The sequence below is a fragment of the Pristiophorus japonicus genome, chromosome 17 (assembly GCF_044704955.1).
Source record: "Pristiophorus japonicus isolate sPriJap1 chromosome 17, sPriJap1.hap1, whole genome shotgun sequence".
In the NCBI taxonomy this organism is placed as follows: Eukaryota; Metazoa; Chordata; class Chondrichthyes; family Pristiophoridae; genus Pristiophorus; species Pristiophorus japonicus.
In genome coordinates, this window is record NC_091993.1 from 34499627 (window position 1) to 34522583 (window position 22957).

General features: G+C 46.5%; 1 protein-coding gene across 1 annotated transcript in view; it reads right to left on the minus strand.

Annotated features, from left to right (window-relative positions):
• The window catches only part of gatm (glycine amidinotransferase (L-arginine:glycine amidinotransferase)), an 81498-nt gene extending 58911 nt beyond the window's left edge, over positions 1 to 22587 (minus strand). Inside the window, exons 1-2 of the mRNA XM_070859343.1 lie at positions 22482 to 22587; positions 16170 to 16406 (exon numbers count right to left, since the gene is read on the minus strand). Coding sequence (XP_070715444.1) covers positions 16170 to 16406; positions 22482 to 22550 — 306 coding nt within the window. The 5' untranslated portion in view covers positions 22551 to 22587. The remainder of the gene's footprint in view (positions 1 to 16169; positions 16407 to 22481) is intronic.
• Positions 22588 to 22957: the final 370 nt, after the last annotated feature.

The window sequence follows — 22957 nt, forward strand, 5'->3', positions numbered from 1 at the left end:
TCAGACCTTCTGTAGGTGTAGAACCAGTACCTCGCCATCAGCACGCTTTCCTTTGGGTTCAAATCCTCTTGGACCAGTGTGCACAAATTGTCGTACGATTTCTCTGTGGGTTTCGCTGGAGTGAGCAGATTCTTCATGAGGCCATACATTGGTGCCCAACAGATGGTGAGGAGGATCGCCCTTTGTTTGGCAGCGCTCTCTTCCCTATCTAGCTCTTTGACCACGAAGTATTGGTCGAGTCGCTCCACAAAAGTTTCCCAATCATCTCTCTCCGAGAATTTCTCCAGATGCCCACTGTTCTCTGCATCTTTGGGTTCATTATCTGTATCTCGTCGCCAGTTATTGTGTATGGAGAAAGAGTCAGACTGAACACTGGGAGCTCAAATTAAAGTGTGACCGTAGTCTTTTATTGCAGATCTCCAGAGTGCCGCTCCAACCTGTGAAGCCTCCTTAAATACCTGTGCTCCCAGGGGATGAGCCCTCTGATGGCTGTACAGAGTAAATACAAGTAGACAGATATAACAGTATTCGTGAGAGATTTGTTGAGGATGATGTTTGGGAAGCCTTCGCTGAGCGTCTCGACCAGTATTTTGTGGCCAACGAACTGGACAAGGCTGAGACGGTGGTCAAGCGCAGAGCGATTCTCCTCACCTTATGTGGGTCTTCGATATATAGCCTCCTCAAAACTCTGCTGGCAGCGGACAAACCAACGGACAAGACTTACACAGAGCTGTGCCCGCTGGTTTGGGAACACCTCATGCTGAAGGAGAGTATCTTAATGGCCAGGTATCGCTTTTGCATGCTCTATCGCTCTGAGGGCCAGTACATGGCGAGCTTTATTGCAACCTAAGACACCTTGTGGGACAGTACAAATTTGCAGGATCTTTGGGGGAAATGTTGTGGGACTTTTTCGTGCTTGGAATCGGCCACGAGATCATTCTTCGCAAACTGCTGTCTGATGAATCCCTAGATCTGAGCAAGGCTATCATGATAGCCCAGGCTTTCATATCCACGAGCGACACACGAAACAGTTATCTTCACAGAATCAAAGCTCACCGGCAAGTACTGTGCATAAAATAATGTTTTTATCAGGCAGAACTGTACAGTGTAGGGCCCACACGACCGCAGAGGCCAGGCCTAGGCCTAGGGTGACTCAGAGTCCGCCGTGCGGTGTGAATGCGTATCCATTAACACCATGTTGGCACTGCGGGGCAGTCACAGAGCCCATCAATGTCGATTCAAGCACTATGTGTACAAGGGCTGTGGAACAATGGGGCACCTCCAGCAAATGTGCAAACGACCTGTGACTCACCACATGGCAGAGTCAGGAGAGGACGACTGATCCAGCGAGGATCATGCTGAACGAACAGGAGAGACAACTCAACTTGAGGATGAAGAGCAAGTATATGGGATACACACCTTCACCACCAAAAGCCCTCCGATGTTAAAAGTTAAACTCAACGGCACTCCAGTCACCAAAGAATTGGACTCGGGGCGAGTAATCAATAATGAGCCAGCAGGCATTCGAGAGGCTGTGGGGCGACAGAGCACAACGACCCAAGCTGATCCCGATTCAGGCAAAGCTACGCACCTACACCAAGGAACTGATACCAGTTATTGGTAGTGTGGACCTAAGAGTATCTCATGAGGGAGCAGTGCACGATTTACCACTGTGGATTGTTTCAGGCCAACGCTGCTTGGTAGAAGGTGAATGGGGAAGATTCGATGGAACTGGGAAGACCTCTGTGTACCTTCTCCGGCGAACGACGTCTCCCCTGCTCAAAGGCTGAGCAAGCCCCCACCTTCAGCTAAACCAGACATCGAAGTGCAGATCCATTTGCAGATCCCCGAGGCACAGGCCGCTCATCACGACCACGAGGAGGTAAAGATCAACCGAGCAGCGGTACAGGTGCAGTACCCACCACCTAAAGCCGACGACCTCTTTGCGTTGATGGAAGATGCTCCAGGTCGACCAAGCAGAGTGGGACTCCGGCCAAAACGATCCGAATTCGGATTTCTGACGCCAGAGGCAAAATCCCTGGGGAGGAAGATCGTGGTAGTCGGCATCACGGACACGGATGAGAGTGCATCCAGACCACGGGACGAGAGTGCGTCCAGATCACGGGACAAGAGAGCATCCAGACCACGGGACGAGAGAGCATCCAGACCACAGGACGAGACAGCATCCAGATCACAGGATGTCACTGCAACAAAACAGAGGCATGTGTTGCCCATCAAAGAAGACAACTGGGCTTGGGAAAAAGGTAAAGAAAGGGGCAGCCGCTGAGAAGGCCAGCAACCCATTACGTTCCAGTAAGTTGATTGCACTGTGTAACCCATGTGAGTGCTCTTTCGCGGTCAATTATGTATTTTCATAGGTTAGTTATGGCCAAGGTTAGTGGGAAACTAGAGGATTGGGAAGATTTTAAGCAACAGCAAAGAATGACTAAAAAAGCAATAAAGAAAGGGAAGATAGATTACGAAGGTAAACTTGCGCAAAACATAAAAACAGATAGTAAAAGCTTTTACAGATATATAAAACGGAAAAGAGTGACTAAAGTAAATGTTGGTCCCTTAGAAGATGAAAAGTGGGATTTAATAATGGGAAATGTGGAAATGGCTGAGAACTTAAGCAATTATTTTGCTTCCGTCTTCACAGTGGAAGACACAAAAACCATGCCAAAAATTGCTGGTCATAGGAATGTGGGAAGGGAGGACCTTGAGATGATCATTATCACTAGGGAGGTAGTGCTGGACATACTAATGGGATTGAAGGTAGACAAGTCCCCTGGTCCTGATGAAATGCATCCCAGGGTATTAAAAGAGATGGCGGAAGTTCTAGCAGATGCATTTGTTATAATCTACCAAAATTCTCTGGACTCTGGGGAGGTACCAGCGGATTGGAGAGCAGCTAATGTAACGCCTGTGTTTAAAAAAGGGGACAGGCAAAAGGCAGGTAACTATAGGCCGGCTAGTTTAACATCTGTAGTGGGGAAAATGCTTGAAACTATCATTAAGGAAGAAATAGCGGGACATCTGGATAGGAATAGTGCAATCAAGCAGACGCAGCATGGATTCATGAAGGGGAAATCATGTTCAACTAACTTACTGGAATTCTTTTAGGATATAACGAGCATGGTGGATAGAGGTGTACCGATGGATGTGATGTATTTAGATTTCCAAAAGGCATTCGATAAGGTGCCACACAAAAGGTTACTGCAGAAGATAAAGGTACGCGGAGTCAGAGGAAATGTATTAGCATGGATAGAGAATTGGCTGGCGAACAGAAAGCAGAGAGTCGGGATAAATGGGTCCTTTTCCGGTTGGAAATCAGTGGTTAGTGGTGTGCCACAGGGATCAATGCTGGGACCACAACTGTTTACAATATACATAGATGACCTAGAGGAGGGGACAGAGTGTAGTGCAACAAAATTTGCAGATGATACTAAGATTAGTGGGAAAGCGGGTTGTGTAGAGGACTCAGAGAGGCTACAAGGAGATTTGGATAGGTTAAGCGAATGGGCTAAGGTTTGGCAGATGGAATACAATGTCGGAAAGTGTGAGGTCATCCACCTTGGGGAAAAAAACAGTAAAAGGGAATATTATTTGAATGGGGAGAAATTACAACATGCTGTGGTGCAGAGGGACCTGGGGGTCCTTGTGCATGAATCCCAAAAGGTTAGTTTGCAGGTGCAGCAGGTAATCAGGAAGGCAAATGGAATGTTGGCCTTCATTGCGAAAGGGATGGAGTACAAAAGCAGGGAGGTGTTGCTGCAACTGTATAAGGTATTGGTAAGGCTGCACCTGGAGTACTGCGTGCAGTTTTGGTCACCTTACTTAAGGAAGGATATACTAGCTTTGGAAGGGGTACAGAGACGATTCACTAGGCTGATTCGAGAAATGAGGGGGTTAACTTATGATGATAGATTGAGTAGACTGGGTCTTTACTCCTTGGAGTTCAGAAAGATGAGGGGTGATCTTATAGAAACATTTAAAATCATGAAAGGGATAGACAAGATAGAGGCAGAGAGGTTGTTTCCATTGGTGGGGGAGACTAGAACTAGGGGGCACAGCCTCAAAATACGGAGGAGCCAATTTAAAACCGAGTTGAGAAAGAATTTCTTCTCCCAGAGGGTTGTGAATCTGTGGAATTCTCTGCTCAAGGAAGCAGTTGAGGCTGGCTCATTGAATGTTTTCAAGTCAAAGATAGACAGATTTTTAAGCAATAAGGGAATTAAGGGTTACGGGGAGAGGGCGGGTAAGTGGAGCTGAGTCCACGACCAGATCAGCCATGATCTTGTTGAATGGCGGAGCAGGCTCGAGGGGCTAGATGGCCTACTCCTGTTCCTAATTCTTATGTTCTTATGTTCTTATTATATGGGGTCAGGGGTAACTTACAACAAGCCAAAGTAGCGGGCGAACACCAACGTATCTGACAAAGTACTTGTAGCATGTGATATGTTATTACACGGGGTCGGGCATATTGTACAGCAAGCCAAAGTGGCGGGCGAGCCCCAATTGGTTGTACATGTATCCAATAAGTTAACCAAGGCAGTAGCTTGGGTTCACGGGACAAAAGAGACGTTCCAAAGAGTGTCCCAATATTTGCTCGAGTAAGACAAGCTGCCCATCCCACAGTTTTTGGAGAGCAGAGGCTCTATTATCAATGCTTTGTTTCGAATATGTCTAACACTGTCTGTGCACTGTAACATGATCCACCACGGGCCAGGCACTGAGAACGGCGCTGATGCTCTCAGTTGGCTACCGTTGCTCACCATCGAGGTGGAAACGGCGCAGCCTGCAGAGCTGCTCGTTGTTATGGAAGTGCTAGAAAGCGAGGGGGCAACCGTAACGGCTCCCCAGTTTAGGACCTCGACCAACCAGGATCCCATGTTACCGCCTGCTAACGACGAACCGCTAGACGGGATGTTGCAGCATATCCGTCGCAAAGATGAAATGCTCACCCCATCAGATTGCCTTCGATGGGGCAACCCTGTAATGTTGCAAAAAAAGGCAGGGAGGCTACACACAGTCGGTCGTCTGGGGCCTCCATACCATGGCCCAGGATCCACGGGGTCCACGCGGCCCCCCACCACTACTGAAAGTCTCATATTGGCCATCCTTGGCTTGCCAGACCTTAGGGTCAGCGACAATAGTCCAGAACGGGCAGCCCAAATCATAAAGCCAAGCACCACACGTGTCATGGTAGACTCCCTACAGACCCAGCTATCCCGGGTGCTATGCAGTCACCAGACAGAATCACTCAGAACCGCCGAGCCTTACACATGCTATCAGCATGATTGCATGACTCCTCCACGCGACATCAGAATAAATGATGTACACCATGTTCAGGGCCCCAGATGGGCTGTGTCGTGTCTCTGCACTGTACCATAGTCTCACGAGGCATATACTGCAGACAAGGTCACTACATGACCTGCACCTATTCCCAGGACCAAGGAGTCTGAGCCTGCGTGGAACCTCCCTTTAAGTACCTGGCTGACCAGGTAAGGAGTGTCTCCCACAAGTTCAACCCCTGTGGTCAAGGTGTGTATTTCACAGTTGTATACAGTGTACAGTGTTGTTACATATTGGTTATAGTTATGTGAAGGTTAAAACATGACAGGCTGCTAGCACCATATTAGCCAAAGAGGGGAATGGAGTGTTTGTGATGAAAATGGAGTGTTTGTTGTGAAAGTTCGGGAGGCCAGAGAGTTCGGGAGGCCAGAGAGTTCGGAAGGTCTGTGCGTTCGGGAGGTCCGTCGTTCGGTAGGTCCGTGCGTTCGGGAGGCTCAGAAGGTTCGGGAGGCTCAGAGGGTTCGGGAGGCTCAGAGGGTTCAGGAGAGTCTGAGGGTTCGGGAGGTCCGAGAGTTCGGGAGAGTCCGAGAGTTCGGGAGAGTCCGAGAGTTCGGAAGAGTTCGAGAGTGGAAATCCGTGAGTTCGGGAGGTCAGGAGTCCAAGGAGCAGGAGGGCCAGAGGTAGGCGAGGAATTCACTTCTGACGAGGATCAAAGAGTCGGAGGAACGGGCAGTTTAAAAAGAGCGGGAGTCGGAGGAGCAGAGGAGGTCGGGAGCAGTGAGGCCCATAAAAGGGGGCCCAGCAATTGGAGTTAGTTGCAGGGGCAGAAGGTAAAAAGAAATCGAAATGTGACATCACAGCCAAGAGGGTAAGTGATTGGCTGGTGGATTGGTGAATATTTAATCTTTTTCTTTTTCTTTTTCTTTTCTGATCAGTAAGAAACCTTTGGCATTGTTATCAATTAGGTTCATTTAAGGGATAAGCCATGGCAGGAGAGCCCAGACCCATGTCATGCTCCTCCTGTGCTATGTGGGAAATCAGGGACGCTTCCAGTGACCCTGACAACTACATGTGCAGGAAGTGTATCCAGCTGCAGCTCCTGACAGACCGCATTGTGGCACTGGAGCTGCGCATGGACTCACTCTGGAGCATCCGCAATGCTGAGGCTGTTGTGACTAGCATGTTTAGTGAGTTGGTCACAGCGCAGGTAAAGGTTACACAGCCAGATAAGGAATGGGTGACCATCAGGCAGAGCAGTGGAAGAACGATAGTGCATGGATCCTCTGCGGGCATCGCCCTCCAAAACAGATGCACCACCTCGGGTACTGTTGGGGGAGATGGCTCATCAGGGGAAGGCAGCAGCAGCCAAGTCCATAGCACCAGGCGTGGCTCTGCTGCACAGGAGGGCAGGAAAAAGAGTGGGAGACCTATAGTGATAGGGGATTCTATTGTAAGGGAAATAGATAGGCGTTTCTGCGGCCGCAAACAAGACTCCAGGATGGTACGTTGCCTCCCTGGTCCAAGGGTCAAGGATATCTGGGAGCAGCTGCAGTGCATTCTGGAGGGGGAGGGTGAACAGCTAGCTGTCGTGGTACATATAGGTACCAACGATATAGGTAAAAAACGGGATGAGGTCCTACAAGCTGAATTTAGGAAACTAGGAGTTAAATTAAAAAGCAAGACCTCAAAGGTAGTAATCTCAGGATTGCTACCAGTGCCACGTGCTAGTCAGAGTAGGAATTGCAGGATAGTTCAGATGAATACGTGGCTTGAGGAATGGTGCAAGGAGGAGGCAAATACCTGGAACTTTGGAACTGGTTCTGGGGGAGGTGGGACCAGTACAAACCAGATGGTCTGCACCTGGGCAGGACCGGAACCGATGTCCTAGGCGGAGTGTTTGCTAGTGCTGTTAGGGAGGGTTTAAACTAAAAAGGCAGGGGGATGGGATCTATGCAGGGAGGCAGAAGGAAGTAAAAAGGGGGCAGAAGCAAAAAGTAGGAAGGAGAAAAGTAAGAGTGGAGGGCAGAGAAATCAGGGGCAAAAATCAAAAAGGGCCACATCACAACATAATTCTAAAAGGACAAAGAGTGTTAAAAAAACAAGCCTGAAGGCTCTGAGTCTCAATGCGAGGAGCATTCGTAATAAGGTGGATGAATTGACTGCGCAGATAGCTGTTAACGGGTATGATGTAATTGGGATTATGGAGACTTGGCTCCAGGGTAACCAAGGCTGGGAACTCAACATCCAGGGGTATTCAATATTCAGGAAGGACAGACAGGAAGGAAAAGGAGATGGGGTAGCGTTACTAGTTAAAGAGGAGATTAAAGCAATAGTAAGGAAGGACATTAGCGTGGATGATGTGGAATCTGTATGGGTGGAGCTGCGAAACACCAAAGGGCAGAAAACGTGAGTGAGACTTGTGTACAGATCACCAAACAGTAGGGAAGTTGGGGATGGCATCAAACAGGAAATTAGGGATGTTTGCAACAAGGGTGCAGCAGTTGTCATGGGTGACTTTAATCTGCATATTGATTGGGCTAACCAAACTAGTAGCAATACTGTGGAGGAGGATTTCCTGGAGTGTATAAGGGATGGTTTTCCAGACCAATATGTCGAGGAACCAACTAGAGAGCAGGCCATTCTAAACTGGGTCTTGTGTAACGAGAGAGGATTAATTAGCAATCTGGTCGTGTGGGGCCCCTTGGGGAAGAGTGACCATAATATGGTAGCATTCTTCATTAAGATGGAGAGTGACACAGTTAATTCAGAGACTAGGGTCCTGAACTTAAAGAAAGGAAACTTCGACGGTATGAGACGTGAATTGGCTAGGACAGACTGGAGAATGATACTTAAACGGTTGACAGTGGATAGGCAATGGCAGACATTTAAAGATCACGAAGATGAACTACAACAATTGTACATCTCTGTGTGGCGAAGGAATAAAAAAGGGAAGGTGGTTCAACCGTGGCTAATAAGGGAAATTAGGGAAAGTGTTAAATCCAAGAAAGAGGCATATAAATTAGCCAGAAAAAGCAGCAAACCTGAGGCCTGGGAGAAATTTAGAATTCAGCAGAGGAGGACTAAGGGTTTAATTAGGAGGGGGAACATAGAGTATGAGAGTAAGCTTGTAGGGAACATAAAAACTGACTGCAAAAGCTTCCACAGATCTGTGAAGAGAAAAAGATTAGTGAAGACTAATGTCGGTCCCTTGCAGTCAGAATCAGGGGAATTCATAATGGGAAACAAGGAAATGGCAGACTAATTGAACAAATACTTTGGTTCTGTCTTTATTAAGAAAGACATGAATAACCTCCCGAAAATACTAGGGGACCGAGGGTCTAGCAAAAGGGGGAACGGAGGGAAATCCTTATTAGTCAGGAAATGGTGTTAGGGAAATTGAAGGGACTGAAGGCCAATAAATCCCCAGGGCCTGATAGTCTGCATCCCAGAGTACTTAAGGAAGTGGCCCTTGAAATAGTAGATACATTGGTGGTCATTTTCCAACATTCCATGGACTCTGATTCAATTCCTTTGGACTGGAGGGTAGCTAATGTAACCCCATTTTTTAAAAAAGGAGGGAGAGAGAAAACAGGGTATTATAGACTGGTCAGCCTGACATCTGTGGTGGGGAAAATGCTGGAATCAGTTATTAAAGATGTAATAGCAGCGCATTTGGAAAGCAGTGACAAGATCGGTCCAAGTCAACATGGATTTATGAAAGGGAAATCATGCTTGAGTTTTTTGAGGATGTAACTAGTAGAGTGGGATAAGGGAGAACCAGTGGATGTGGTGTATTTGGACTTTCAAAAGGCTTTTGACAAGGTCCCACACAAGAGATTAGTATGCAAAATTAAGGCACATGGTATTGGGGGTAAAGTATTGACGTGGATAGAGAACTGGTTGGCAGAGAGAAAGCAAAGAGTGGGAATAAATGGATCCTTTTCAGAATGGCAGGCAGTGCCTAGTGGGGTGCCGCAGGGTTCAGTGCTGGGACCCCAGCTATTTACAATATACATTAATGATTTAGACGAAGGAATTGAATGTAATAGCTCCAAGTTTGCAGATGACACGAAGGTGGGTGGCAGTGCGAGCTGCGAGGAGGATACTAGGAGGCTGCAGGGGGGCTTGGACAGGTTAGGTGAATGGGCAAATGCATGGCAGATGCAGTATAATGTGGATAAGTGTGAGGTTATCCACTTTGGTGGCAAAAACAGGAAGGCAGATTATTATCTGAATGGTGACAGATTATAAAAGGGGAGGTGCAACGAGACCTGGATGTCATGGTACCTCAGTCATTGAAGATAGGCATGCAGTAAAGAAAGCAAATGGTATAGAAACATTCGAGCCTACACAACCATTCAATAAGATCATGGCTGATCATTCACCTCAGTACCCCTTTCCTGCTTTCTCTCCATACCCATTGATCCCTTTAGCCGTAAGGGCCATATCCAACTCCCTCTTGAATATATCCAATGAACTGGCATCAACAACTCTCTGCGGCAGGGAATTCCACAGGTTAACAACTCTCTGAATGAAGAAGCTTCTCCTCATCTCAGTCCTAAATGGCCTATCCCTTATCCTAAGACTGTGTCCCCTGCTTCTGGACTTTCCCAACACCAGGAACATATTTCCCGCATCTAACCTGTCCCGTGCCTTCAGAATCTTATACGTTTCTATGAGATCCCCTCTCATCCTTCTAAACTCCAGTGTATAAAGGCCCAGTTGATCCAGTCTCTCCTCATATGTCAGTCCAGCCATCCCTGGAATCAGTCTGGTGAACCTTCGCTGCACTCGCTCAGTAGCAAGAACGTCCTTCCTCAGATTAGGAGACCAAAACTGAACACAATATTCCAGGTGAGGTCTCACCAAGGTCCTGTACAATTGTAGTAAGACCTCCCTATGAAGGCCAACATGCCATTTGCATTCTTCACTGCCTGCTGTACCTGCATGCCGACTTTCAATGACTGATGAACCATGACACCCAGGTCTTGTTGCACCTTCCCTTTTCCTAATCTGCCACCATTCAGATAATATTCTACCTTCGTGTTTTTGCTACCAAAGTAGATAACCTCACATTTATCCACATAATACTGCATCTGCCATGCATTTGCCCACTCACATAACCTGTCCAAATTACCCTGCAGCCTCTTAGCATCCTCCTCACAGCTCACACCGCCACCCAGTTTAGTGTCATCGGCAAACTTGGAGATATTACACTCAATTCCTTCATCCAAATCATTAATATATATTGTAAAGAGCTTGGGTCCCAGCACTGAACCCTGTGGCACTCCACTAGTCACTGCCTCCCATTCTGAAAAGGACCCGTTTATCCCGACTATCTGCTTCTTGCCTGCCAACCAGTTCTCTATCCACGTCAGTATATTACTCCCAATACTATGTGCTTTGATTTTGCACACCAATCTCTTATGTGGGACCTTGTCAAAAGCCTTTTGAAAGTCCAAATACACCACATCCACTGGTTCTCCCTTGTCCACTCTACTAGTTACATCCTCAAAAAATTCCAGAAGATTTGTCAAGCATGATTTCCCTTTTATAAATCCATGCTGACTTGGACCGATCCTGTCACTGCTTTCCAAATGCGCTGCTATTTTATCCTTAATAATTGATTCCAACATTTTCCCCACTACTGATGTCAGGCTAACCGGTCTATAATTACCCGTTTTTTCTCTCCCTCCTTTTTTAAAAAGTGGTGTTACATTAGCTACCCTCCAGTCCATTGGAACTGATCCAGAGTCGATAGACTGTTGGAAAATGATCACCAATGCATCCACTATTTCTAAGGCCACTTCCTTAAGTACTTTGGGATGCAGACAACCAGGCCCCGGGGATTTATCGGCCTTCAATCCCATCAATTTCCCCAACACAATTTCCTGCCTAAAAAGGATATCCTTCAGTTCCTCCTTCTCACTAGATCCTCGGTCCCCTAGTACATCCGTAAGGTTATTTGTGTCTTCCTTCGTGAAAACAGAACCAAAGTATTTGTTCAATTGGTCTGCCATTTCTTTGCTCCCCATTATAAATTCACCTGAGTCCGACTGCAAGGGACCTACGTTTGTCTTCACTAATCTTTTTCTCTTCACATATCTATACAAGCTTTTGCAGTCAGTTTTTGTGTTCCCGGCAAGCTTCTTCTCGTGCTCTATTTTCTCCCTCCTAATTAAACCCTTTGTCCTCCTTTGCTGAATTATAAATTTCTTCCAGTCCTCAGGTTTGCTGCTTTTTCTGGCCTTCATAGTGAGGGAATTTGAGTATAGGAGTAGGGAGGTCTTACTACAGTTGTATAGAGTCTTGGTGAGACCACACCTTGAGTATTGTGTGCAATTTTGGTCTCCTAATCTGAGGAAGGACATTCTTGCTATTGAGGGAGTGCAGCGAAGGTTCACCAGATTGATTCCCGGGATGGCAGGACTGGCATATGAAGAAAGATTGGATCGACTAGGCTTATATTCACTGGAATTTCGAAGAATGAGAGGGGATCGCATAGAAACATATATAATTCTGACGGGATTGGACAGGTTAGATGCAGGAAGATTGTTCCCGATGTTGGGGAAGTCCAGAACCAGGGGTCACAGTCTAATGATAAGGGGTAAGTCATTTTGGACCGAGATGAAGAGAAACGTCTTCACTCAGAGAATTGTGAACTTGTGGAATTCTCTACCACAGAAAGTTGTTGAGGCCAATTCGTTAGATATATTCAAAAGGGATTTCGATATAGCCCTCATGGCTACAGGTATCAAGGGGTATGGAGAGAAAGCAGGAATCGGGTACTGAAGTTGCATGATCAGCCATGATCATATTGAATGGTGGTGCAGGCTCGAAGGGCTGAATGGCCTACTCCTGCACCTATTTTCTATGTTTCTATGTTTCTATGAAACCATGTAATGGACAAACGCAGAAAGCATTTGGACCAGACCAAACTGCGAACTACAGATAACCAGCAACCCACTGTGAAAGGACTTGGCCCCCAGCGACCCAATAACACAATCGACCTCGCTGTGAACCCACCATGCCCGTCAGTCCGATCAGACCAGCCACTCGGTCGTGCAGCAATGATCTGACCAACTCACCCATGCCTGGACTTCAACTCAGGTGATCGACCTAGGAACGTAGAGCGCCAGATCGCCTCAACTTGCAAATAACCTGTTCATAAGACTTTGGGGGGAGCGATGTTATCTATGTATGTAAACCTCACCGATATGTAAGACTTGCCACCAGGGGCCATACCTGTGGGAGACCTAATGGTCACCTGTGCACCCTGGGCAAGCAGGTATAAAAGGTAATCCACCATGCTGCTTCCTCACTCTGGAGTCTGAATAAAGAGACCAAGGTCACAACAGTTTGAGCTTACAATACAGTCCTGAGGAGTTATTCTGAACATAACACCATGCAAGTCAGGCCCCGCCATCAAATCAGCAGGGACTGCAGGAAACCCATTCTCCCGGGTTTCCCGACCACTTTGGAGTCCCGCCTTCCCTATTGGTTTCAGACCAATGTTTCAGTTCAGTTGTGACGAAAGGTTATCAACATGAAACGTTAACGTTTGGTTCTCTCTCAACAGGTGTTGCCTGGCCTGCTGAGTATTTCCAGCAATTTATGTTAGAAATGCACCTTGATTGTTACAAGCTCACTGGAGTTGAGGTTAATCTTAACAAAGATGGAGATTCTCTTTAGGAGCTTCAGATGAAACTATACAATATGTTAGAACAGATTGGGGATCTGAGGTGGAGAATGTTGCCCGGAGCAGTTCATGGACTCCCAGGCTGCATGCAATTTTTGCGGCCTGGATGAGTCCGTGTTTCATATTTACACAGAGTATGAAAGCTTTCAGCCCCTGTTCCACGATTTGAAGGGGGCCGCTCCTCAACTCCTGATTCCACTTCAGCCCCACGCTCCTGATCTGTGGCCACCCAGTGCGGAGGGGGTCGGGCAAGCTGGAGGATCACCTGGTGGGTCTGCTCCAGGGCCTGGCCATGGTGGCAACCCACAGGTCCACCTTAGCACAACCAGGGGGCATTGGAGAAGTTGCTCTGTCTGCCCTTCTCCCGTGGCTTTGTCCACATCCGGATGGCCCTTGAGAAGGAGCAAGAGGTGTCCGCCAGTACGCTTGACGTCTTCCGCAACCAGTGGGCAGCACACGGACAGGAGTGTGTAGACCACATGGTGGGAAATATTATTTAAATTGTTAAGTTTCCTTTGTCTTTATGACTTGGGTTTTATTAGTTGCACCACTTTTTTTTAAAAAAAGGAACACTTTTGTTAGATCTTTTGTTTGTTGACACTGGGGCAGACCGGTGTCTCCTTATCATTTTAATTAAAAAGTAGAAAAGGTTCGGAGCATCAGAGTTGTAGTTCATTTCTCTTTCTATTTGTAAGAAGTTTCTATTTGCGGGGAAATCGGTTGCAGATAAAAGCCTAACTTAGAAAGTCAAACTGAGTGGGGTAAGCTTTGCAAAGCTCCACTCCCAGCCCAGAATCAGAGCCCAGAAATCCACCACATTTACCTCAGCGCCCTGTTCGCTCATCAATTAAACAAAACTCCGCCGTGGGAGCGGAGCCTCCCAAAGTTTCCCTGGGTCTCTCTGTTCTATAAAACAGACTCCAGTTAATAACGAGAATCAGTTGTCCTCAGATCCACCTCGTGCCTCTGCCATACTGGAATATTCATTAACGGCACTTCAAGTAAACCCACTACTGTACTAAGCAAGCTTGGTACAAGCTGGTGAGCACTGTCAGTGGTCTAAGCTCCTGCCAGGAACCGCCTTCATCCACTCCCTTGTTTCTGTGCATGGTAAGTTTGGATCATTAGGTTGAAAAGAGGCACCCTCTATTCCCCATGAACTCCTTCACCTCTTGCTCACTGTCCACCTATCTTCCCTAATCTAATGTTACTGCAGGCTGTTGTCTGACTCTGAATTTTGTGTCGTGTCAAATTTGTCCATTTGAATTAAAATTAAGAAACTTTTCAAAACGTTTAAAAAAAAATTTTAAGTTTGTGCATCTTTATTTCAGGTTTGCCTTTTACCTGTGTGAGAGCTCCAATTTTTCTTTTGCTTTCTCATAGAGACATAGAAAATAGGTGCAGGAGTAGGCCATTCAGCTCTTCGAGCCTGCAACACCATTCAATAAAATCATGGCTGATCATTCAGCTCAGTACCCCTTTCCTGCATTCGCTCCATACCCCTTGATCCTTTTAGCCGTAAGGGCCATATCTAACTCCCTCTTGAATATATCCAATGAACTGGCATCAACTACTCTCTGCGGTAGAGAATTCCACAGGTTAACAACTCTCTGAGTGAAGAAGTTTCTTCTCATCTCAGTCCTAAATGGCTTACCCCTTATCCTTCGACTCTGTCCCCTGGTTCTGGACTTCCCCAACATCGGGAACATTCTTCCTGCATCTAACCTGTCCAGTCCCGTCAGAATTTTATATATTTCTATGAGATCCCCTCTCATCCTTTTAAACTCCAGTGAATACAGGCCCAGTCGATCCAGTCTCTCCTCATATGTCTCCAACTAGTTAAAAAGTTAGAATTTTAAGAGCTTACTCACTTCCTTGTTCACTGTTTGAGAATTCTGCCTTTTGATTGGCTGCTTAGACACCCTGTTGAAGTCACGGAAGTTCAAACAAGAGGATCCTCATTAAGTTTCATTAAATTGAATTCAAGGTCGGAAAACCCAAAGTTCTCGACACCAGGATTGCGAGATCCTTGTGCGGAGCGTACTTCGGGGCCAGCAACGAACTCCTTCGCTTCGCAGCTGATCGCAAATTCCAGGCAATTCGTTTTTCCCTCACTTACAAACCACATGCTTCAGAGCTGGTTTATCCAAAGTGGATCAGTCTAGGATAAATAAGTAACAGTCTGAAGATGAATTGCCCATTATGGCAGTGCCAGATACATTTCCATCTCAGGAAACAGGACCTGCTCTTGATAGGCGTGGACTAGGAATCAGTTTGGGATCAGTAACCTTCACTCCAGTTCACAGTCCTCAAGAGACTAAATTACACACCCTAAATGTCAATACTGGCTTTTTAGTGAGGCTACACTCCCCACTCATTCTATATCTCCCCAGCTCACAGCTCACATTTCAACAGCTGTTCTCAGTATGTTCCTGACATAACCAGCCCCACTGTCACCAACAAAAGGCCTGCTTTAAAATCCATGCAAATTCAGGTCATGTTTATTTTTCAGCATTGGCTAGTTCCTGCCACCTCCTTTTTCTTTGTGACATTGCCATGACCCAACCACTGGCAGTAGCAGGGTGCCTGCTCCAAGATCTCTTCAATCCGACTTTAACTGGATACTGGAAATAAGATACTAACCACAGTAAGTACCACATAACAGATGGGTACTGATCCAGGAGCTGTCTGGCCCTCAATTTTTGCTCTTGCAAGGTGCTAACTGAAATGGGCATATCAAGAGTCCCTAACCTTAATGCACCATCAGGGCTTAAACATCCGTCAGATACATTATTCTCCTTATTTTTCCCCAAGTCTCCCCACTATTTGCTAATAGCCTATCACTCAGTTCTTATCTGTGGATTTCTCCTTCCCCCCTTCTTCAAAGATAGCAGTACTGTAATGAAAGATCAAAGTGCTGCTGTGTAAGACTTTCCGGCCATGCTCAACAATTGAGCAAAACAACTTGTGTGAAGAAGCAAGTACTTTAGAATTCTAGACAGGAGTAGACTCATTTTGGTTCTGTTCATAATCTGATCAGCAAACGAACCACATTAAAATTCAATGTATTATAATGAAATGCCAATGTGTTGGTATAGTGAGCATTTTTGTAATTGTATATTCTACTGGATACCATAGGTGTAAAACAGGTACACCTTAAGGGCTCTGTATATACCTTTACTTCCACTGTAAAAGGGGGCACACATGCATTCTCTGGTCTCCCAACAATCGCTTCTTCCAGAGTGTCCCACTCATTGTAGGAGCAGACGGGGCATTCTTCAGCAAGTGCATCAGTGGCCTTGAGCTTGTGATCTTCATCTGCAACGCAGGAGCTCTGGATGGCTGTAGCAGCAGTGGCGGTCTGGGTGCTTTGGAACGTTTTCTGCACCCACCCTGCAACAGCTCGACCAATCTGAAAGAAACAAGATGAAACCATCAGAAAATGGCTGTGGAAATATGCAGGCTATGGCAACATAAAATGGAAAGACCCCCGAGAGTAAGGTTAAAGTGCCTTGAACATAAAATGAATTACTAATTGAAATGTGATTAGTTATGCTTCCTTAGCATCGCCAAAATGTAATCAATAGGACAGAATATACAATTACAAGGTACAGACAAAATGTAATCAAGGAAATATTGTAACTAGAATAACCCAATCACCAGGGCACAGACAAATGTGTAGTCAAAGGAGATGGGACAGATTATAGAATAGTATAAACCAGGAGGAGAAACCCCACCTAGGCAGAGAGAACCCGGGACTAACACTCGACAGAAGCAGGGACCAGGGAGCGACTCTTCAAGGAACATTGTCAGGACCGGATTGATCATCCGGGATGTATTGGGTAACTATGAGAAAGTGTTGAGTTAAACAGAGTATTTTGAACGGCAAGGAACACCTTTTAGAACACCTTGTTTGCAGAGTTGAGTTAAACAGAGTTCAGTTAAACAGAGTTGAACAGAGTTAGTATTTTGAGTGGAAAGGAACACCTTTGGAACGCCTTTCTGCAGAGTTAAGCAGAGTTAAATAGGGTATAAGTAGTGAGTCATGTACTTTTCCTGTATTAAACGTACATTAACAATACTGTCATTTGTCTAGTGTGTAATTTGGTATTTAACTCAGGAACCGTCACAGGCAACTGCTAGTCACACGACTAGCGAAATTGCCGCTTGTGGAACAATGGCCAAGATTGAGCAGATGGCAAGGAAGGAATTGATCCCGGGATGCAACATTGAGTTTGGTGGCAGTTACATTCATCCATCGTTGGGAATTGGAAGAGGCTGCGGGACAAAAAGTTAGAACTCCCAGTACAAATTATGACATCACAATATGTAAAATACAGTAACAGTGGGCTGGAGTACTTTGCTTTTTAAAATGAGCTAACGAGCCCACTCCCATCCTAGCTTTTTCTCACCAGCCTGCTCCCTTCCCAACTTTAAAAATGTTTTAAAGCTAAATCCTAAACTAGGGTCTTAAATCTAAAGAAAGCAAACTACGTAGGTATGAGGGGCGAGTTGGCTAAGGTTGATTGGGAAACTACATTAAAAGGTATGATGGTAGACAAACAATGGCTATCATTTAAAGAATGAATACATAATTTACAACAAATATACATTCCTTTGAGACACAAAAATCCCACCGGAAAAGTGGTCCAACCGTGGCTAAAATAAGAAGGTAAAGATTAGATCAAAAGAAGAGGCTTATAATGTTGCCAAAAAGAGAAGTAAGCCTGAGAATTGGGAGGATTTTAGAATTCAGCAAAGATCAAGAAATTGATTAAGAAAGGGAAAATAGAATGAGAGTAAACTAGCTAGAGACATAAGAACAGACTAAAAGCTTCTATAGGTATGTAAAAAGGAAAAGATGAGCGATAGTAAATGTGGGTCCCTTGCAGGCTGAGACAGGAGAAATTATAATGGGGAATAAGGAAATGGCAGAGAAATTAAACAAATACTTTGTGTTTGTCTTCACAGAAGAAGATGCAAAAAACCTCCCGGAAATAGTGGAGAACCAAGGGTCTAGCAAGAATGAGAAACTGAAAGAAATTAGTATCAGTAAAAAAAAGTACTGGAGAATGGAACTGAAAGCCGATAAATCCCCTGAACCTGATGGCCTACATCCTAGGGTTTTAAAAGAGGTGGTTATAGAGATCGTGGATGCATCGGTTGTCATCTTCCAAAATTCCATAGATTCTGGAACGGTTCCAGCGGATTGGAAGGTAGAAAATGTAACCCCACTATTTAAGAACGGAGGGAGAGAAAACGTGGAACTACAGACCAGTGAGCCTGACATCAGTAGTAGGGGAAATGCTGGAATCTATATTTAAGGACGTGGTAACAGCACTTAGAAAATAATAATAGGATTGAGCAGAGACAACACAGATTAATGAAAGGGAAATCATGTTTGACGACTTTTTTGAGGTAACTGCCAGAATAGATAAGGGGGAACCAGTGGATGTGTGTATTTGGATTTTCAGAAGGCATTCAATAAGGTGCCACACAAGAGGTTATGAAACAAAATTAGGGCTCATGAGATTGGGTGTAATATACCAGCATAGATTGAGAATTGGTTAATGGACAGAAAACCGAGAGTAGGAATAAACAGGTCATTTTCAGGTTTGCAGGCTGTAACAAGAGTGAGTGCTGCAAAGATCAGTGCTTGGGCCTGAGCTATTCACAATCTATATCAATGATTTGGATGAGGGGACCAAATGTAATATATGCAAGTTTGCTGATGTTACAAAGCTAGGTGGGAATGTAGTTATGAGGAGGATGCAAAGAGGCTTCAAAGGGATATAGACAGGCTAAGTGAGTGGGTAAGAACATGGCAAATGGAATATAACGTGGAGAAATGTGAACTTACCTGCTTTGGTTGGAAAAATAGAAAAGCAGAGTATTTTTCAAATGGTGAGAGATTGAGAAATGTTGGTGTTCAGAGAAAGCTGGGTGTCCTTGTACACGGATCACTGAAAGTTAACATGCAGGTACAGCAAGCAATTAAGAAAGCAAATGGTATGTTGGCCTTTATTCCAAGAGGATTTGAGTATAAGAAAAGGGGACAGATTTTCCGGTCCTTTGCGCTCCATTTTTTGCCCCGGAGCAACGGCAATGGCGGTGGTGAGGTGTTGTGGGCGGGCAGTCAGCCTCCAGCACCCCTCTGGATTTTTGGGGCTGGCTTTGCGGCAGCGCGGAGCAGCACCTGGTTGCGACATCGGCGTGCTCTTGGACTCCTGTACGTCCCTCAGTGACCGCCTGGGAAAACGGGCGGTCCAACCTATACCGACTGCAAAGAGGTAAGCAATGCATTCCTACGGTAAGTGTGATTGTTTTTTCTTTGAAGCTTTTTTGCGATTTATGTTGTGGTGGTGTGGGCTATGTATTGGGAATGGTTTTGTGGGTTTTTTTCAGGGGTTTTTTCTCCGCATGCATCTCATGGAGCGCTCCCGGGCCAGCTCTTTAGCTCGGGGGTTGTTCCATGCTAACGCCATAAGAGAGATGTACAACGCCTCCCTTCACGCTGCGCCCCAGACTTAGGGCCCAGCTGCCCAATTTTGATGACTGAGGTGCAAACTGTTCCCGGTGCAAACATTACTGCCCCACCGCCATTACCGCCCCAAAATCATCAAAGCCGAAAATCCATCCCAAGGTTTGTCTTACTGCAATTATATAGGGCCCTGGTGAGACCACATCTGGAGTATTGTGTATAGTTTTGGTCTCCTTACCTAAGGAAGGATATACTTGCCATAGTGGGAGTGCAATGAAGGTTCTGCAGACTGATTCCTGGGATGGGGGGATTGTCCTATGAGAAGAGATTGATTAGACTAGGCTCATATTCTCTTGAGTTTAGAAGAATGAGAGGTGATCTCATTGAAACATACAAAATTCTTACAGGGCTTGACAGGGTAGATGCAGGGAGGATGTTTCCCCTGGCTGGGGAGTCTAGAACCAGGGGTCACAGTCTCAGAATAAGGGGTCGGCCATTCAAAACTGAGATGAGGAGAAATTTCTTCATTCAGAGGGTTGGTGAATCTTTGGAACTCTCTGTCTCAGAGGGCTGTGGACGCTCAGTCGTTGAGTATATTCAAGGCTGAGATCGATAGATTTTTGGATAGTAAGGAAGATTAGGGAGGGGCATATAAAATTAGCCACAACTCCTGCTCCTGGTCGCTATCCTGTAAACCCTGCTGGAAAGTGGACATTATCTGGGGATTCTGCAAGTTAATTATAGCCATCATGGTTCAATAGCCTATTAACACTTGTCAGCTAGCTTCAGATTTAAAGAATGAAGGCTCGGGTTAGATACCAGAGAGCAACCAAGGCCATGAGCCTGCACCCCAGCTTAAGTCAGCACCATAAGGAGAGGAGGGTGGAAGGGGTGATAATGTGAAAGTGAAAGTGGCTTTGTGAAAAGTTGATAAAACAGAGAGCTCAGCAATGGAGAACAGTGCCAGTCTGCTGGCTACTGTTCCAACAATGTCAATTCACATATAAATACAGCAGTGAAAATTGTACTTTCAACATATAAACAGTACTCGGTTAAATATTCCCCCATTTACAGTCTAAGGGCAGAATGTCTAGATTCCACAGCTCATTGTTCAGGCGTTATGTGATCGGACACTCTCACTGTGCAAACACTATGGCAGCACTGGGATTGCTCTATATTTACACATGCTACTTGCTGTGGTGTTCCTACAACAAGACGGCAAAGAATGAATGGCAATTTAGTGCTTTGTAACCTGATGATTATTAATGTACACTCAAACTTTTATGGTCATTCATATTTCAGTAAGCGTTGCTGAAACAGACTGATGGGCTTAGCATATCTTCTTTCAATTCTTTTTCTGGACCAGCTGTTAAAGGGCAGTTGCTGGACTGGACACTTCTATTTCTGGTCCTATGAGGACAACACTTGTGAAAGGGAATGTCAGGGCAAGCAAAATGTTTCTGCAGTACTATACTCAGTGCGAGGTCCTCAAAAAGGGTTGACCCCTGTCCAATACATTACTTTTCTAAAAAGAAATCAGAACGAAACAAATCTTCCTTGCACCAAAAGTACAGAACATGTATGTCCTTTTACAATACCCTGTTAACCAAGAGCAATGCTTTATTGTCTCGCCAGTTTAATTGTGCTGACTTTGCTCCTCTCCTGCGTTGTGCCTGCAGTTGTTGCACGCAAGGTCATTTCTGGAATTCTCCATATCGTATCTTCAATCTCAAGCAGTCCAGGTTGGGAGAAAGTAGAACGCTACTGGGATTATGGAAGGTAGGACTGGCGATGCAGTCAAAGTGGCTCACTTCTTCAGCAGATGCTAGTCTGTTAACAACAGCATGGCGCAGGACTGGAATCCACTCATCTGCCCTTCCTCCCACAGGTAGAGATTTTTTATATTTGTTCCTGGGATTTATTGTCCATCCCGAGGGTGTACCCTGAGTCTATTAACTTCTCTTGTAAGGCGGCTATGAATTGCTCCCACTTGGCAGAGCACTATTACATTCATGTTATGCTGAACGCAGGGAGAAGCACAGTAAACGATAGTGTATTTACAGCTGGACACACTCCAAACCCAAGTACCCTGTACAGTCCTGAAGCGGAAAACAAGCTGGCTTACATCTGCTTGCCCTTCACAAGAAAGCGGCTTGCTGGTGTTTGTGTGAATGGGATGCAGCCCGCTCTCCGGGCTCACCCAGCTTCACACATCCCTCCTGCTCACATTCTGCCCACCTTTTCTTATTCTCGCTTTTCAAGATGTTTTCCTTTCACCAGTTGTCTTCAATTCTTTTTCCTATCTTTTAACGTCTAATTTTCTACTTCAAGCATTTTTAATTCTCAGAAGCATCATTCTCGTTTTTCATGCCCTTCGCCTCCGAGCGAATCTGTTTATAAATTTTTGATCAGAAATGGAATTTAGAAATTATGAATTTGTGAAAGCTGTTTGGCAGCGGAGGACGGTGTGTGTGAACGGAGGCTAGTTGCAAGCTGAAAGTTCCCGTGCCATGACTTTATGGTTCGGGCCCGCGATCGGGTGCCGATTGGGTTACCCGGGACCCGCCCACCCCGGCAGCCCCTACCCCCCGGGACCCCCTCCCCCCGGGACCTCCCCTCCCCTCCCCCACTCCCGGGACACCCTCCCCCGAGACACCCCCTCCCCCCGGGACACCCCCACCCGGGACCACCCCTCCCCCCGGGACCCCCCTCCCCACGGGACCCCCACCTCCCCCCGGGATCTCCCACTCCCCCGGGACGTCTCCCCCAGGACCATCCCCCCTCGGGGACACCCCCCGAGACCACCACCCCCCCCCCCTCTCCCCGGGACCTCCCCCCCCCGGGGCCCCCCTCCCCCGGACCTCCCGCCACCACGGGACCTCTCCATCCCGGGATCTCTGCCCCCCGGGACCACCGCCCCCCCCACCCCCCCTGCCCGGGATCCTAGCACCTGCCGCTCGAGATCCCCTGGCTCGGTACATTAGCGAAGGAACTGGGCATACTGACCATCGCTCCTAAGAAATGGGCAGACTCGGCTCCTCTGCTACCTCCGCGGAGACACCTCACCCGGATCATGGTGCTTGGCTGCTTGGGGCGTGATCTGTGCTCTCTCGGTCCCTCAGTCGCTGCGAGCTGAACCTGGAGTGACTCCAACCTCCGACTTTTAAAGAAGTACTGCGCCCCTCCCATTGGCTGCTATTGCCAGCCTGGCTGACGTTTCAAAGACAAGCTCCAGATTTCCAAACTTAGAAATTGTGCCGGAGTCACAATGCAAGAAGTGAGAGTGTGCTGGGTTCCCACTGACTTCTCTGGTCATTGTGTTCCTCGGCCACACACAGCACGCCTGCGGGCACTTTACAGTAGCCCCTCTGATTTTCCCGGTACGGAGCGCACAGGAGATGTCCAGCACCACACACTGTCCGACCACCCAGCTTCGGACACAATCTCTGGTTGCAATGCTTCCTTTGCCCCACACCTCCAAA